The sequence below is a fragment of the Pseudophryne corroboree genome, chromosome 11 (assembly GCF_028390025.1).
Source record: "Pseudophryne corroboree isolate aPseCor3 chromosome 11, aPseCor3.hap2, whole genome shotgun sequence".
In the NCBI taxonomy this organism is placed as follows: Eukaryota; Metazoa; Chordata; class Amphibia; order Anura; family Myobatrachidae; genus Pseudophryne; species Pseudophryne corroboree.
Window position 1 is genome coordinate 77,923,591 of NC_086454.1, and position 16,833 is coordinate 77,940,423.

The 16,833-nt window shown below is 48.5% G+C and overlaps 1 protein-coding gene and 1 long non-coding RNA gene across 11 annotated transcripts in view; one reads left to right on the forward strand and one right to left on the reverse strand.

Annotated features, from left to right (window-relative positions):
• DCDC1 (doublecortin domain containing 1) overlaps window positions 1–16,833 on the reverse strand; it is a 962,215-nt gene that overhangs the window by 76,382 nt on the left and 869,000 nt on the right. For all 10 annotated transcript variants that reach the window (XM_063944440.1, XM_063944436.1, XM_063944437.1 and 7 more), the window contains 3 exons: window positions 10,277–10,391; window positions 10,017–10,187; window positions 3,390–3,575 (listed from right to left, as the gene is read on the reverse strand). In XM_063944440.1, the coding sequence (XP_063800510.1) occupies window positions 3,390–3,575; window positions 10,017–10,187; window positions 10,277–10,391 (472 nt within the window). The remainder of the gene's footprint in view (window positions 1–3,389; window positions 3,576–10,016; window positions 10,188–10,276; window positions 10,392–16,833) is intronic.
• Window positions 1–16,833, forward strand: part of LOC134968888 (uncharacterized) — a 125,825-nt gene that overhangs the window by 65,440 nt on the left and 43,552 nt on the right. The window lies entirely within an intron of this gene.

Consider the following 16,833-nt stretch of genomic DNA (forward strand, 5'->3'; position numbering starts at 1 on the left):
TGATGAGTCTTATACAGTACAAGCAATACACAAAGGGCACATTTCTGTACTGTAAAGAAACAAACACAGACCAGCGCTACTTTTATTTCCATGGTTTCAGCTTTGTAATGCCGAGACCACTACATAGTCCAACTTCTCCAGGTCTCTTAAAGTAATCATGACCTATGGGGACATCAGGACTATTTTAATATAACATTTAAATGTGCATCTAGAAATAACATTTCCCACAAATAAAAACTACAGCAGTTATAAGAGTGGATCATGATAGAGGTATAATAGGGACATAATTGGGTTTATGATGGCCAATCCCGGGATCGGCGGGATCCCGGGATTTAGGCCACAAATTGGCCGTGATTCAATCCCGGGGATTTCGGGATTAGCCAGCCCTCCTCCCAGCTCCCCCTGCCCCCGGCTGTGCATACTGTGGGAGGTGACATGAGGTCAGAGGTCACGCTGCGCAGTCTGACGCCAACCTCCCGGACCACACATCGCCATCTGCAGCCAGTGAACCCTCCAACCCTCCTGTCTAGGATGATGCGTATTTGTGTGGGCTGGACAGGTCCAGGGGAGGGGGGAAATCACTGAAGATTTTAATTTCAAAATTGACCTTTTTTCAATCCCAATACCCACGATTGAAAAAGAGCCCGGGATTGGCCTCCCTAGTCAGGTTTCAGACACACTGGGGGGTATTCAATTGTTTGAAAAGTCAGTTGGGTGTCTGTTTTTTTCCTATCTATAATAGACAGGGAAAAACAGATACCCAACCGACTTTTCAAACATTTGAATGTAAGGCTGAATTGAGGCACTATGTTCTGTGCCAAAACTAAATCCGCTCCTGTTGTCCACACACAGGGACTGATCCGATTCAGACGGATCTTCGTGCGGGGACACATTTTGCAGATGCCAAGTTGCGCATTTTCTGCGCATATCCACCCTATTCTGAGACATACAGGACTTAGCCGCATCTGTCTTTTTCTGCATTTCGGAGCTGGTGCAAGTGCAGGTACGGGTGATGACAATTGCGGTGGCTGGTATAAAACCAATGGGTGGCCCGGCTCTAAGCTTGCAGACACACAAAGGGCCATCAATTAACCCAATAGATTCAGGAATTAGTGTAAGGTAGCAAAACTGACTCCTGCACCTACAGCCACCCTGTGTGCGACCCAGAACCACAATGTTCTCACTCAGCAAGACCGTACACTGAGGAACCTAGCTTACTGCAGGATCTGGGACACCATCATTAGCCAGACTCAAATATTATTTGTGTGACGATGGAAACTAGAAGATCCTCTGTAGTGAAATTCTAAGAAATATATATCACTCAATGTAAATGAGAACAAGGAAAGTCTGTAAGATGCGCAGTTCTATAAATATACATGTTCCAAAAATGAAAACTTCAAATAAAAAGTGACATAAGTAGTGAGACAAATGTAAATATGCCGTCAGTATGGATGAGTGACTGGTCCAGAGGTTCACACAGGTGCACTGGTAACTGCGATTTCAGACGCATCAAAATATGCTAATGTCTCAGCCGCTGTCTTATCCACTGCTGGCGTCTCAGATCCGAGGTTTACGCACATAAGACACAACGTCGGTTGCCCATCGAACTTCTGAGCAGACCCTATGGTATCTCAGAATGTCCATCTCAACAAAGACGCTGGGTCTTGCCAGTCAAACTGCGTACGGATTTGCAGAGGATTTTTAGGACACGTCCAGATGATGAGTTGCGACATGTCTGCGTTTCTGTAGTCACCACCTATTACCTCACCCAAATAGTCACTACCGGTCACTCACTTTGGGAATAAAACCTCACTGCGTCCGCCATCTCTAATCAATTGTGGCTAGTGCGCAGTGCGGGCAGCTTTGACTCATGCACAGTGAGCATTGTGTACAGCTCTGAATCAGTACCAAGGTGGACAACAGATATAGCATGACCAGCATTAGATCAATAGTGTCCGCTCTCTGATACTGGATGTCCAGCGTGAATGTGGCATTTAACAGCAGGCATACATTTATAGTAAGCATGGAAATGGCATTTTACATCTTATTCTTATGACTAGAAAATATCAGTGATTTCATTTTGCGTATTTTGCTAATACTTTGTCAACAGTTGTCAATTGCTAGCAGAGGCGTAACTAAGGCAGGGTGAGTGGGGCACGTGCCCTGGGCGCCTTGGAAGGCCCAGCAGAGGTGGGTGCCGGCGGCGGCCAGGGCATCATGCCCACCCGCCCCCGCTATTGCTCTGCCCCCGTCCCGCTGCAATGTGAGGGGAGGAAAATGCAGCGTCTCTCCTACCCCTCAATGTGCTCACTGCTTTCAGTGTGACTCTGTCTGGTCTCCGGCAGCGTTAGCCAATCAGAGCTTGCGGACCGGCTCCTGATTGGCTGCCGATTCGCGAGCTCTGATTGGCTAACGAACCAGCGCCACATTTAAGATAGCCGCCGCCGGAGACCGGACTTCATGGAGCGTTGAGGGGCAGGAGAGGCGCTGCGCTGCACTCTCCTCCCCTCACATAGCAGAGGCCAGCAGCAGCGGTGACAGGGGATATGATTCCTGACCGAAGTAGATAGCAGCCAGCGGGAGGGGAGGGGAGGGGAGGGGAGGGGGGGGGTCTTGTATCTGGCACTGCCTGCAATATGTATCTGGCACTGTGGGGCACTGTACCTGGCACTGTGGGGCAATATGTATCTGGCACTGTGTATCTGGCACTGTGGGGCACTGTATCTGGCACTGTGGGGCAATATGTATCTGGCACTGTGGGGCAATATGTATCTGGCACTGTGGGGCACTGTATCTGTCACTGGATCTGACACTGTGGGGCAATATGTATCTAGCACTGTGGGGCACTGTATCTGTCACTGTGGATCTGACACTGTGGGGCAATGTGTATCTGGCACTGTGGAGCACTGTGTATCTGTCACTGTGGGGCAATTGTGTATCTGGCACTGTGGGGCATTGTATCTAGCACTGTGGGGCATTGTATCTGGCGCTGTATCTGTCACTGTGAATCTGACACTGTGGGGCACTGTGTATCTGGCACTGTGGGGCAATTGTGTATTTGGCACTGTGTAAAAAGGGGACTCTGCATGCGTACTGTGCAAAAATTGAATGAAGGTGTGCTGAGAGACGACACAAGGGGTAGGTGATAGTGTGCTGAGAGGCGACACAGGGGGTAGGTGATAGTCATGTTAGCACACCCTATTTTCAGTGGTCACACCCCTTCTGGTGCATGGCCACGCCCATTTTTTTTGCAGCGCGCGCACATACTTCTTTTTGTGTTGTTTTTTTTTTGGGGGGGGGGCACACTTCATCTTGCCCTGGGCTCCGAAAACCCTAGTTACGCCTCTGATTGCTAGACCCCCAATAAGTGCCCTGTGCCGTTATGTTACCTTGCTGACATGGAGACATTTGAATGGTCCTAAGGGGCTGAGGTTTGACTCTTTCCGTCCTGAGGCGCAGGAGAACAGGGTACCGGCTGTGACTTTCCTCATCTCTCTCCCTGGCCTCAGGGTTCTTGCACAAGACACACAAGTCACCAGTCCTTTGTTGTGTGTTGGAGACAGTAAAATATAGCCCTAAATGTCATGAAAATATCCATCAGAAATAGAACATTTACTTTACATTGACAACATATATAACTGCGCAATAGTAATGGCTGGCTTCCAGCTAGGCTTGAAATGTGCTGCTAGTACCGCACTCCCTGCACGCTGGCCACACCTACAGCGCTTTGTGGTGAGATGCAGCGCAGCCAATGGTTGTAATGCCACAGAGCGCATTATAGGTTTCTCTAACGTCCTAAGTGGATGCTGGGGACTCCGTCAGGACCATGGGGTTTAGCGGCTCCGCAGGAGACAGGGCACAATAATAAAAGCTTTAGGATCAGGTGGTGTGCACTGGCTCCTCCCCCATGACCCTCCTCCAAGCCTCAGTTAGATTTTTGTGCCCGGCCGAGAAGGGTGCAATCTAGGTGGCTCTCCTGAGCTGCTTAGAATAAAAGTTTAAGTTAGGTTTTTTATTTTCAGTGAGTCCTGCTGGCAACAGGCTCACTGCTACGAGGGACTTAGGGGAGAGAAGTAAACTCACCTGCGTGCAGGATGGATTTGCTTCTTAGGCTACTGGACACCATTAGCTCCAGAGGGAGTCGGAACACAGGTCTCACCCTGGGGTTCGTCCCGGAGCCGTGCCGCCGACCCCCCTTGCAGATGCCGAAGTTGAAGAGGTCCAGAGGTCCAGAAACAGGCGGCAGAAGACTTTCAGTCTTCATAAGGTAGCGCACAGCACTGCAGCTGTGCGCCATTGTTGTCAGCACACTTCATACCAGCGGTCACTGAGGGTGCAGGGCGCTGGGGGGGGCGCCCTGGGCAGCAATGTATTATACCTTTTTTATGGCTAAAATACATCACATATAGCCCTTGAGGCTATATGGATGTATTTAACCCCTGCCAGATCTCACAAACTCCGGGAGAAGAGCCCGCCGTTTTAGGGGGCGGGGCCTATTCTCCTCAGCACACGGCGCCATTTTCCTGCTCAGCTCTGCTGTGAGGAAGGCTCCCAGGCTCTCCCCTGCACTGCACTACAGAAACAGGGTTAAAACAGAGAGGGGGGGCACTTATTTGGCGATATGATTACATATGTGAAAATGCTATAAGGGAAAACACTTGTATAAGGGGTTGTCCCTGTATAATTATAGCGTTTTTGGTGTGTGCTGGCAAACTCTCCCTCTGTCTCCCCAAAGGGCTAGTGGGGTCCTGTCCTCTATCAGAGCATTCCCTGTGTGTGTGCTGTGTGTCGGTACGTGTGTGTCGACATGTAGGAGGACGATGTTGGTGAGGAGGCGGAGCAAATTGCCTGTATTGGTGATGTCACTCTCTAGGGAGTCGACACCGGAATGGATGGCTTATTTAGGAATTACGTGATAATGTCAACACGATGCAAGGTCGGTTGACGACATGAGACGGCCGGCAAACAAATTAGTACCTGTCCAGGCGTCTCAGACACCGTCAGGGGCTTGTAAAAACGCCCATTTACCTCAGTTGGTCGACACAGACACAGACACGGACACTGACTTCAGTGTCGACGGTGAAGAAACAAACGTATTTTCCTTTAGGGCCACACGTTACATGTTAAGGGCAATGAAGGAGGTGTTACATATTTCTGATACTACAAGTACCACAAATAAGGGTATTATGTAGGGTGGGAATAATCTACTTGTAGTTTTTCCTGAATCAGATAAATTAAAGTGTGTGATGATACGTGGGTTTCCTCCGATAGAAAATTATTGGAGGTATACCCTTTCCCGCCAGAAGTGAGGGCGAGTTGGGAAACACACCTTAGGGTGGATAAGGCGCTCACACGCTTATAAAAACAAGTGGCGTTACCGTCTCCAGATACGGCCGCCCTCAAAGAGCCAGCTGATAGGAAGCTGAAAAATATCCTAAAAAGTATATACACACATACTGGTGTTATACTACGACCAGCAATCGCCTCAGCCTGGATGTGCAGCGCTGGGGGGGCTTGGTCGGATTTCCTGACTGAAAATATTGATACACTTGACAGGAACAATATTTTATTGACTATAGAGCATTTTAAGGATGCATTTCTATATATGCGAGATGCGCAGAGGGATATTTGCATTCTGGCATCAAGAGTAGATGTGATGTCCATATCTGCCAGACGATGTTTATAGACATGACAGTGGTCAGGTGATGCAGATTCCAGACGGCACATGGAAGTATTGCCGTATAAAGGGGCGGTCCATCGGACCTGGTGGCCATGGCAACAGCTGGAAAATCCACTTTTGTTACCCCAAGTCACATCTCAGCAGAAAAGGACACAGTCTTTTCAGTCTCAGTCCTTTCGTACCCATAAAGGCAGGCGGGCAAAAGGCCAGTCATATCTGCCCAGGGTTAGAGGAAAGGGAAGAAGACTGCAGCAGGCAGCCCATTCCCAGGAACAGAAGTCCTCCACAGCTTCTGCCAAGTCCGCAGCATGACGCTGGGGCCATACAAGCGGACTCAGGTGCGGTGGGGGGTCATCTCAAGAGTTTCAGCACGCAGTGGGCTCACTCGCAAGTGGACTCCTGGATCCTACACGTAGTATCCCAGGTGTACATTGGAAATTCGAGACGTCTTCCCCTCACAAGTTCCTGAAGTCTGCTTTACCAACGTCTCCCTCCGACAGGGAGGCAGTATTGGGGAAAAATTCACAGGCTGTATTCCCAGCAGGTGATAATCAAAGTACCCCTCCTACAACAAGGGAAGGGGTATTATTCCACACTATATTGTGGTACTGAAGCCAAACGGCTCGGTGAGATCTAAAAGATTTGAACAATTACATACAAGGGTTCAAATCAAGATGGAGTCACTCAGAGCAGTGATAGCGAACCAGGACGATATGGTGTCACTGGATATCAGGGACGCTTACCTACATGTCCAAATTTTGCCCTTCTCACCAAGGGTATCTCAGGTTCGTGGTACAGAACTGTCACTATCAGTTCAGACGCTGCCGTTTGGATTGTCCACGGCACCCCGGGTCTTTACCATGGTAATGGCCGAAATGATGATTCTTCCTAAAAGAAATATGGACGCTTTCCTGATAAGGGCAAGGTCCAGAGAACAGTTGGCGGTCGGAGTAGCACTATCTCAAGTAGTTCTACGACAGCACGAGTGGATTCTAAATATTCCAAAATCGCAGCTTTTTCCGACGACACGTCTAATGTTCCTAGGAATGATTCTGGACACAGTCCAGAAAAGGATGTTTTCTCCCGGAGAAGAAGGCCAGGGAGTTATCCGAGCTAGTCAGGAACCTCCTAAAACCAGGAAAAGTATCAGTGCATCATTGCACAAGGGTCCTGTGAAAAATGGTGGTTTCTTACAAAGCGATCCCATTCGGTAGATTTCACGCAAGAACCTTTCAGTGGAATCTGCTGGGAAAATGGTCCGGATCGCATCTTCAGATGCATCAGCGGATAACCCTGTCTCCAAGGACAAGGGTGTTTTCTTCTGCGGTGGCTGCAGAGTGCTCATCTATGAAAGGGCCGCAGATTCGACATTCAGGACTGGGTCCTGGTGACCACGGATGCCAGCCTGAGTGGCTGGGGAGCAGTCACACAAGGAAAAAATTTCCAGGGAGTGTGATCAAGTCTGGAGACTTCTCTCCACATAAATATACTGGAGCTAAGGGCAATTTACAAGGCTCTAAGCTTAGCAAGACCTCTGCTTCAAGGTCAGCCGGTATTGATCCAGTGGGACAACATCACGGCAGTCGCCCACGTAAACAGACAGGGCGGCACATGAAGCAGGAGGGAAATGGCAGAAACTGCAAGGATTCTTCGCTGGGCGAAAAATCATGTGATAACACTCTCAGCAGTGTTAATTCCGGGAGTGGAAAACTGGGAAGCAGACTTCCTCAGCAGGCATAACCTCCACCCGGGAGAGTGGGGACTTCAGCGGGAAGTCTTCCACATGATTGTAAACCGTTGGGAAAAACCAAAGGTGGACATGATGGCGTCCCGCCTGAACAAAAAACTAGACAAATATTGCGCCAGGTCAAGGGACCCTCAGGCAATAGCGGTGGACGCTCTGGTAACACTGTGGGTGTACCAGTCAGGGTATGTGTTCCCTCCTATGCATCTCATACCAAAAGTACTGAGAATCATAAGAAGGAGATGAGTAAGAACGATACTCGTGGTTCCGGGTGGGTCAAGAAGGACTTGGTACCCGGAACTTCAAGAGATGCTCACGGAAGAACCGTGGCCTCTACCTTTAAGAAAGGACCTGCTCCAGCAGGGGCCTTGTCTGTTCCAAGACTTACCGCGGCTGCGTTTGACGGCATGGCAGTTGAACGCCGGATCCTGAAAGGGCATTCCAGATGAAGTCATCCATACCCTGGTCGAAGCCAGGAAGGATGTAACCGCAAAACATTTTCACCGCATTTGGCGAAAATATGTTGCGTGGTGTGAGGCCAAGAAGGTCCCTACAGAGGAATTCCAACTGGGTCGTTCCTACATTTCCTGAAAACAGGACTGTCTATGGGCCTAAAATTAGGGTCCATTAAGGTTCAAATTTCGACCCTGTCGAATTTCTTCCAGAAAGAACTGGCTTCAGTGCCTGAAGTTCAGACGTTTGTAAAATGGGTACTGCATATACAGCCTCCTTTTGTGCCCCCAGTGGCACCTTGGGATCTCAATGTTGTTTTGAGTTTCCTAAAGTCACATTGGTTTGATCCACTCACCACTGTGGAATTAAAATATTTCACATGGAAGGTGAAGATTCTATTAGCCCTGGCTTCAGCCAGGCGTGTGTCAGAATGGGCGGCTTTATCATATAAAAGCCCTTACTTAATTTTTCATTCTGACAGGGCAGAATTGAGGACTCGTCCTCAATTTCTCCTTAAGGTGTTTTCTGTTTTTCACATGAACCAACCTATTGTGGTACCTGCGGCTACTAGGGACTTGGAGGACTCCAAGTTACTTGACGTTGTCAGGGCCCTGAAAATATATGTTTCCAGGACGACTGGAGTCAGAAAATCTGACTCGCTGTTTAGCCTGTATGCACCCAACAAGATGGGTGTTCCTGCTTCTAAGCAGACGATTGCTCGCTGGATTTGTAGTACAATTCAGCTTGCACATTCTGTGGCAGGCTTGCCACAGCCAAAATCAGTAAAAGCCCATTCCACAAGGGGGTGGTCTTCTGTTTGCCGGCGGTCGGGCTCCCGGCGCTCAGTATACCGGCGCCGGGAGCCCGACAGCCGGCATACCGACACTTATTTTCCCTCGTGGGGGTCCACGACCCCCATAGAGGGAGAATAAAATAGTGTGGCGCGCGTAGCGCGCCACCGTGCCCGTAGCGTGGCGAGCGCAGCGAGCCCGCGAGGGGCTCATTTGCGCTCGCCAAGCTGTCGGTAAGCCGGCGGTCGGGCTCCCGGCGCCGGGATGCTGGTCGCCGGGAGCCCGACCGCCGGCCAGCCGTAGTGAACCCCCACAAGGAAGTGGGCTCATCTTGGGCGGCTGCCCGAGGGGTCTCGGCTTTACAACTTTGCCGAGCTGCTACTTGGTCAGGGGCACACCCTGACTGAGGAGGACCTGGAGTTCTCTCATTCGGTGCTGCAGAGTCATCCGCACTCTCCCGCCCGTTTGGGAGCTTTGGTATAATCCCCATGGTCCTGACGGAGTCCCCAGCATCCACTTAGGACGTTAGAATTATCGGTAAGTAAATTCTTATTTTCTCTATTTCTCGTAGTCCGTAGTGGATGCTGGGCGCCCATCCCAAGTGCGGATTGTCTGCAATACTTGTACATAGTTATTGTTACAAAAATCGGGTTATTCTTGTTGTGAGCCATCTTTTCAGAGGCTCCTTCGTTGTTATCATACTGTTAACTGGGTTCAGATAACAGGTTGTACGGTGTGATTGGTGTGGCTGGTATGAGTCTTACCCGGGATTCAATATCCTTCCTTATTATGCACGCTCGTCCGGGCACAGTATCCTAACTGAGGCTTGGAGGAGGGTCATAGGGGGAGGAGCCAGTGCACACCACCTGATCCTAAAGCTTTTATTATTGTGCCCTGTCTCCTGCGGAGCCGCTAAACCCCATGGTCCTGACGGAGTCCCCAGCATCCACTACGGACTACGAGAAATAGAATTATCGGTAAGTAAATTCTTATTTTTTATATTGCTGGTTGAAATGATTTATTTTCTACACTCCAACCAAGTGTGACCTGTGTGTTACTGCACTATTAGGAAAATAAGAAGGAAAGGAAATGAAAGAGAATATTGTTAAATGTTGCGCTCTTTTTACAAATGAAAGTGATCAGGCATATGGCATGTGGTGTCACATTTCTATTGTCATTTAAGGGGAATATATATCAAAGCTTGGAGTGAGATAAAGTACTAGCCAATCAGATTCTGACATCTTAAAGGTTGTGTTTGAAAATGCCAGGAATTGATTGGTTGGTACTTTATCTCACTCCAAGCTTTGATAAATCTCCCCCTTAGCGCTGTGTTTTCATGATCACTCACCGGTTGGCTTATCTCCTCCGCATTGGTGACAGTGAACGTACATACTGAAGTGTGATTGGCTGCTGTGATTTCCTTGTCTAGCTCGTCACTGTAAAATGCACTCATGACTTTCTTACTGTCAATGTAACCCCATTTCTGATTGGCTGCTCCATTAATGTGCTCCTCATATTTCTGCAATGGAAAGAAATACATTTGATAAAACAAGGTGCCACAAACAAAATGTTATATAGCAGCAATACGCACAGATTAGCAGGTTATACCTGGAGAATAACAGGACATCCTGTTATCTTCATGTCTGTCTCTTTTGGCCCGACATACACTTTCGGCAATGAGATGGCCAGAACTAGGTCTGTATTACTAGCCAAATGAAAGGTCCTGGAAAAGTGCAAAACAAATGAAACAATATTAAAATATAACTGCTAATTAATTGAGTGCAGTGTGTGCTGTTGTTATTGTTTTTAATCGTTAAAAACTGCAAAACTAGCAAGCTAGCCCCAGTCACATCTGATTTAGCGACTGTTAATTTCACCTTACTACATTATGTATGGGATAAAGGTGGTCATTCCGAGTTGATCGCTCACTAGCAGTTTTTAGCAGCCGTGCAAACGCTATGCCGCCGCCCACTGGGAGTGTATTTTAGCTTAGCAGAAGTGCGAACGAATGGATGGCAGAGCGGCTACAAATTTTTTTTGTGCAGTTTCAGAGTAGCTCAAAACCTACTCATCACTTCGATCACTTCAGACGGTTCAGTTCCTGTTTTGACGTCACAAACACGCCCAGCCACGCCTGCGTTTTTCCTGCCACGTCTGCGTTTTTCTAAACACTCCCTGAAAACGGTCAGTTGACACCCAGAAACGCCCACTTCATGTCAATCACTCTGCGGCCACCGGTGCGACTGAAATGCTTCGCTAGACCCTGTGCAAAACTACATCATTCGTTGTGCTCGTATGAAGTGAGTGCGCATTGCGACGCATGCGCAGAACAGCCGTTTTTTAGCCTGATTGCTGCGCTGCGAACAACTGCAGCTAGCGATCAATTCGGAATGACCCCCAATGTATGTTGTGCTGCAAATACTGGTAGTGTTGATATGTGATATGGTGAATAGTAGACACTAGTGAAAAGAACAATTGGTGCACACCAGCCAGATAGACTTAACCAGGAGCGTTGGTGTACACAGAATATAACAGCCGTATTCCCAGATACACATGTGGGCAGAGGAGAGGGAACGGAGTGGATAAGTCGAACATGTATGTAAGTACTTTTGCAGCAGGATAATGCAGGGCCCCCCACAGAGTGAACAGCCGTGTACCACTGTGGATCTTAAAACAGTGATAAGATGTCTCAGCAAAGGCTAAGTATGGGCAGCCATCTTGCTTAGCTGGGCAGATGCTTCAGGTGTGGCGCATCATGGCGGAATCGCAGTAGCGCACACCATTTCTCTAACGTCCTAGTGGATGCTGGGGACTCCGTAAGGACCATGGGGAATAGACGGGCTCCGCAGGAGACAGGGCACTTTAAGAAAAAATTTGGATACTGGTGTGCTCTGGCTCCTCCCTCTATGTCCCTCCTCCAGACCTCAGTTAGAATCTGTGCCCGGACAGAGCTGGGTGCTACTTAGTGAGCTCTCCTGAGCTTGCTAAAAAGAAAGTATTTTGCTAGTTTTTTTTTATTTTCAGAGAGATCTGCTGGCAACAGACTCTCTGCTACGTGGGACTGAGGGGAGAGAAGCAGCCCTACTCACAGAAGATAGGTCCTGCTTCTTAGGCTAATAGACACCATTAGCTCCAGAGGGATCGTACACAGGATCGCACCCTTGGTGGTCCGATCCCGGAGCCGCGCCGCCGTCCTCCTCACAGAGCTGGAAGACAGAAGCCGGTGACAGAAGCAAGAAGACTTCGAAATCGGCGGCAGAAGACTCCAGTCTTCATATGAGGTAGCGCACAGCACTGCAGCTGTGCGCCATTGCTCCCACACTAAACCCACATACTCCGGTCACTGTAGGGTGCAGGGCGCAGGGGGGGGGGCGCCCTGGGCAGCAATTAGAGACCTCTTGGCAAAAGTGGGCATATATACAGTTGGGCACTGTATATATGCATGGGCCCCCGCCATATTTTTACACAGAAACGCGGGACAGAAGCCCGCCGCTGAGGGGGCGGGGCTTCTTCCTCAGCACTCACCAGCGCCATGTTTTTTCTCCACAGCACCGCTGAGAGGAAGCTCCCCAGTCTCTCCCCTGCAGTTACACGGTAGAAGAGGGTAAAAAGAGAGGGGGGGCACATAATTAGGCGCAAAAATCAATATAAACAGCAGCTACTGGGTTAACATTAAGTTACTGTGTTATTCCTGGGTTAATAGCGCTGGGGTGTGTGCTGGCATACGCTCTCTCTGTCTCTCCAAAGGGCCTTATGGGGGAATTGTCTTCAGCTGAGCATTCCCTGAGTGTGTGGTGTGTCGGTACGTGTGTGTCGACATGTCTGAGGTAAAAGGCTCCCCTAAGGAGGAGATGGAGCAAATATGTGTGTGTGAGGGTGTCTCCGTCGACAACGCCGACACCTGTTTGGATATGTGTAATTAAGTGCTAAGGTGAATTTATTGCACAAAAGATTAGAGATCAGACAGGAAATCTACCCATGTCTGTCCCTATGTCGCAGAGACCTTCAGAGTCTCTCAATGCTCACTATCAAAAATAATAGACACTGATATCGACACGGAGGTTGACTCCAGTGTCCAGGGCCGGCCCTAACCAATATGATGCCCTAGGCAAGATTTTGGCTGGTGCCCCCTAGCACCACCACTGGTTGCACATCTTTCCCAGCACCATCACCCCTCACCCATAGCAGTCCTTATTTTGGTGTTTGTACCCCCTATATTTTAAATAGGAACAGTTCGCACATTTGGCGCACAGCCCAAAAAGGGTGTGTTTTTGCTGGCAAGGGGCATGGCCACACAATAGTAACCCCAATTCCAATTACGCCACACAGTACTGCAACTTTATTCACATTTGATCATGCGATAGTGTCCATAATTCATATTACATCCCACAGTAGTATTACTTTACCTTATAAACATTACTCCTCACAGTAGAGCCCCTTATTCACATAACATCACATTGAATTGCTCCTTATTCACATTACACGACACCCTATTGCTCTTTATTCATATTAGATGACACAGTAGTGCCCTTTCTATACGCAACGCCACATAGTAGAGCACCCTATACACATAATGCCACACATTAGTAATGCATTTATACACATAATTCCACACAGTAATGCCCCTTACACATTATTAATGTCCTTATAAACATAATGTGCCTTACACATTATGACAACCTTTATTAATGCCCTTTTACACATAATGTCCCTTACATATATGCCGCACATTATTAATGCCCTTATACACATAATGACACATAGCGCCCCCTACACATTTGCTGCACATTATTAGTGCCCCTATGCACATAATGACACACATACAGTAGTACCCTGTTACACATATGCCACACATTATTAATGCCCTTGTTATGATTCCAGTACTTCTGACCAGAGGAGATCTTATGACAGAGGCCAGAGTACTGGAAGGAAATGCTGGTTACGGGAGCGGGAAAGCCTAGTAACCCCTGGCGCCCTAACTCCGTTGTCTCGCCCGTGTAATCAGAAATCCCCTGCGAGACTATGGTTGCTTGAGCCCATGGCAGCCGCGTTTGAAGGGCGGATTATGTCTGCCCAACTCCGATGCCCCCTCAGGTCTTAATGGGAGACAAAGGGAAATCCGAGACAGGGTGATAACAAGGGGCCCTCTGACTAAGCAACCAGGCCAGGGGCTACAAGCTAACTAACTTAAACCAGAAGTATGTGCGGACAAACCGCCAGGGAAAAGGACAACCAAAAATCCACTAATCCGTTACTCCTATCCAGCACCGCTGGATACCAGAGTGGATTAGTGGGAGCGGAATCCTCCGCAAAAAGCTCCGAAACACAATATAACCAAATAATAAATAGTAAGCGGTCAAGCCGCAACACACGGCTACGCCGCGACTCACGAACACCACAGGATGTTAAAGGTGCTCGGTCTGGACTCCAGGAAAAGATGACAACTTCCGAGTACTGGATCACTGAGAACAGGAACGACCGGATAGAACAGGACTGGAAAACTCTCTGCAACTGACACAGCAAACAGGAAGCTATTACCGGCGTCTGTGAGAAGTCCTGAGAGTGCCTTTAAATGGGAGCCCTCCAATCAGGAGCCAGACAGGGCTAATTACAACATGCCGTGCAGCTGCATGCTGCACGGCCAGGAACCAGTGAGGTGATTAACTTAGACCCAGCAACGGGGAACGCGGTCCGACAGTGGCGTCCCCGTTGCTAGGGTCTGTGCGGCTCCGTGCGCCCGGCGTCTAGCGTTGCCAGGGAGCCGGCGGCTGTCCGCATGCGGCGTCCCTAGTTGCTAGGCGCCGGGCCGCACTGACGAGCGGACCCTCGGCGCCTAACAGTACCCCCCCCTTGAGGAGGGGTCAAGGAACCCCTAAGGCCAGGTTTCTGAGGAAATTCTCGAAAAAATGCCCTCTTGAGCCTCGGGGCATGGAGATCCTTATCCAGGACCCAAGACCTTTCTTCTGGACCATAACCTCTCCAATGTACCAGAAAATAAAGCCGACCCCGGGACAACTTGGAATCGAGAACCTTCTCCACCAAGAACTCCTGCTGACCCTGTACATCTACTGGTGATTTCCCCTGAGAGACCTTTCGAGGAAATCTACTGGAAGAAACGTATGGTTTCAACAAGGAGCAATGGAACGTATTTCCGATCCGGAGAGTTCTTGGTAAACGTAACCGGAAAGCAACTGGATTGATTTTTTTTATAATATGAAATGGTCCAATAAATTTGGGGCCCAATCTGGCTGAGGTTTGTCGAAGTTTAATGTTGCGAGTCGACAACCATACCCTATCTCCTACTTTAAAAGTGCAAGGCCGCCGGAGCCTGTCAGAAAATTTTTTCTCCCGAAATGCCGCTTTTCTGAGAGCAAGGTGCACTTTTCTCCAAATGAGTCTGAGATGAGAGGTCAAGGTCAGCGAGGAGACAGAGGAATGTTGAAAAAAGGAATTAGCCCTGGGGTGAAAACCGAAAACTGTAAAAAATGGAGACACATTGGTGGAGGAATGACAGGCATTGTTGTAAGCAAACTCCGCCAAAGGAAGAAACTCGGACCAATCATTTTGGAGTTTGGCCGAGTACAAACGCAAATACTGTTTTAATGATTGATTAACTCGCTCAGTCTGCCCGTTGGATTGGGGATGGTAGCCGGACGTTAAAGACAATTTCATCTTTAATGAGGCACAAAAAGACTTCCAAAATTGTGCAATGAATTGTGGACCCCGATCAGAAACAATATCAGTGGGTAATCCATGGAGTCTGAAAACATGGCGGAGGAACAAAACTGCCAATCCCTGGGCAGATGGCAGTCGGGGAAGAGCAATGAAATGGGCCATCTTGCTAAAACGGTCCACTACTACCCATATGACTCGGCATCCGGCTGACAGAGGGAGGTCTACCACAAAATCCATGGAAATATGAGACCATGGCCTGAGAGGAACATTTAGGGCATAAGTTGACCGATAGGCAAGGAACGGGGAACTTTATGCTGTGCACAGACTTGACAAGAAAAAACAAACTCCTTAATGTCTTTGGAAAGACCAGGCCACCATACTGAGCGGGAGACTAATTCCAAAGTCTTAGAGATCCCCGGATGCCCGGCAACTTTGCTATCATGAAACTCAGTCAAAACAGTTGCTCTCAAAAACTCAGGGACATAAAGACGACCAGCAGGAGTATTTCCAGGAGCTTGATGTTGAAGCTGCTTTAACTGGGTGAATAAATCTTGTGTGAGACCTGCCCGAATGACTGAAGACGGAAGTATGGGAGTAACAGGACTGTTATCATGAACTGGAAGAAAACTGCGTGACAGGGCATCCGCCTTGGTATTCTTGGAACCTGGCCTGTAGGTGATAAAAAACTTGAAACGAGTAAAAAATAAAGCCCAACGAGCCTGCCGGGCATTCAGCCGTTTAGCTGATTCGATGTACTGAAGATTTTTGTGATCAGTCAAAACTGAAATGGTATGTGTTGCTCCCTCAAGCCAATGCCTCCACTCCTCGAAAGCCCATTTAATAGCCAGTAATTCCCGGTTACCAACATCGTAGTTGGATTCAGCAGAAGAGAATTTCCTGGACATAAAGGCACAAGGATGTAATTCTAGAGAGTCCGGATCCTTCTGAGACAGGATAGCCCCTACTCCAACCTCCGAGGCATCAACCTCAACAATGAAAGGCAATTCTGGGTTGGGATGTCTGAGGACTGGGGCTGAGATGAAGGCTTGTTTCAAGGCCTGAAAAGATACTTCAGCTTCACGTGACCAGTTGGTTGGATCCGCTCCCTTCTTAGTCAGTGCCACAATGGGAGCAACCAGGTCGGAGAAAGAATGAATAAATCTTCTATAATAATTCGCAAACCCTAAAAAGCGCTGAATTGCTTTTAAGTTGGTGGGTTGCGCCCAACTAAGGATGGCTTGGAGCTTCTTTGGTTCCATACAGAATCCCCGAGGGGAAATAATGTACCCTAAAAAGGATACCTCCGTGACATGAAATACACACTTCTCCAGCTTGGCATATAGGTGATTTTCACGTAATTTTTGAAGAACCTGACGCACCTGGGTAACATGTTGTTCAATAGAGTCAGAATAGATCAAGATATCGTCTAAGTAGACGACTACGAATCTTCCAAGAAAATCACGGAGCACATCGTTAATGAGATCCTGGAA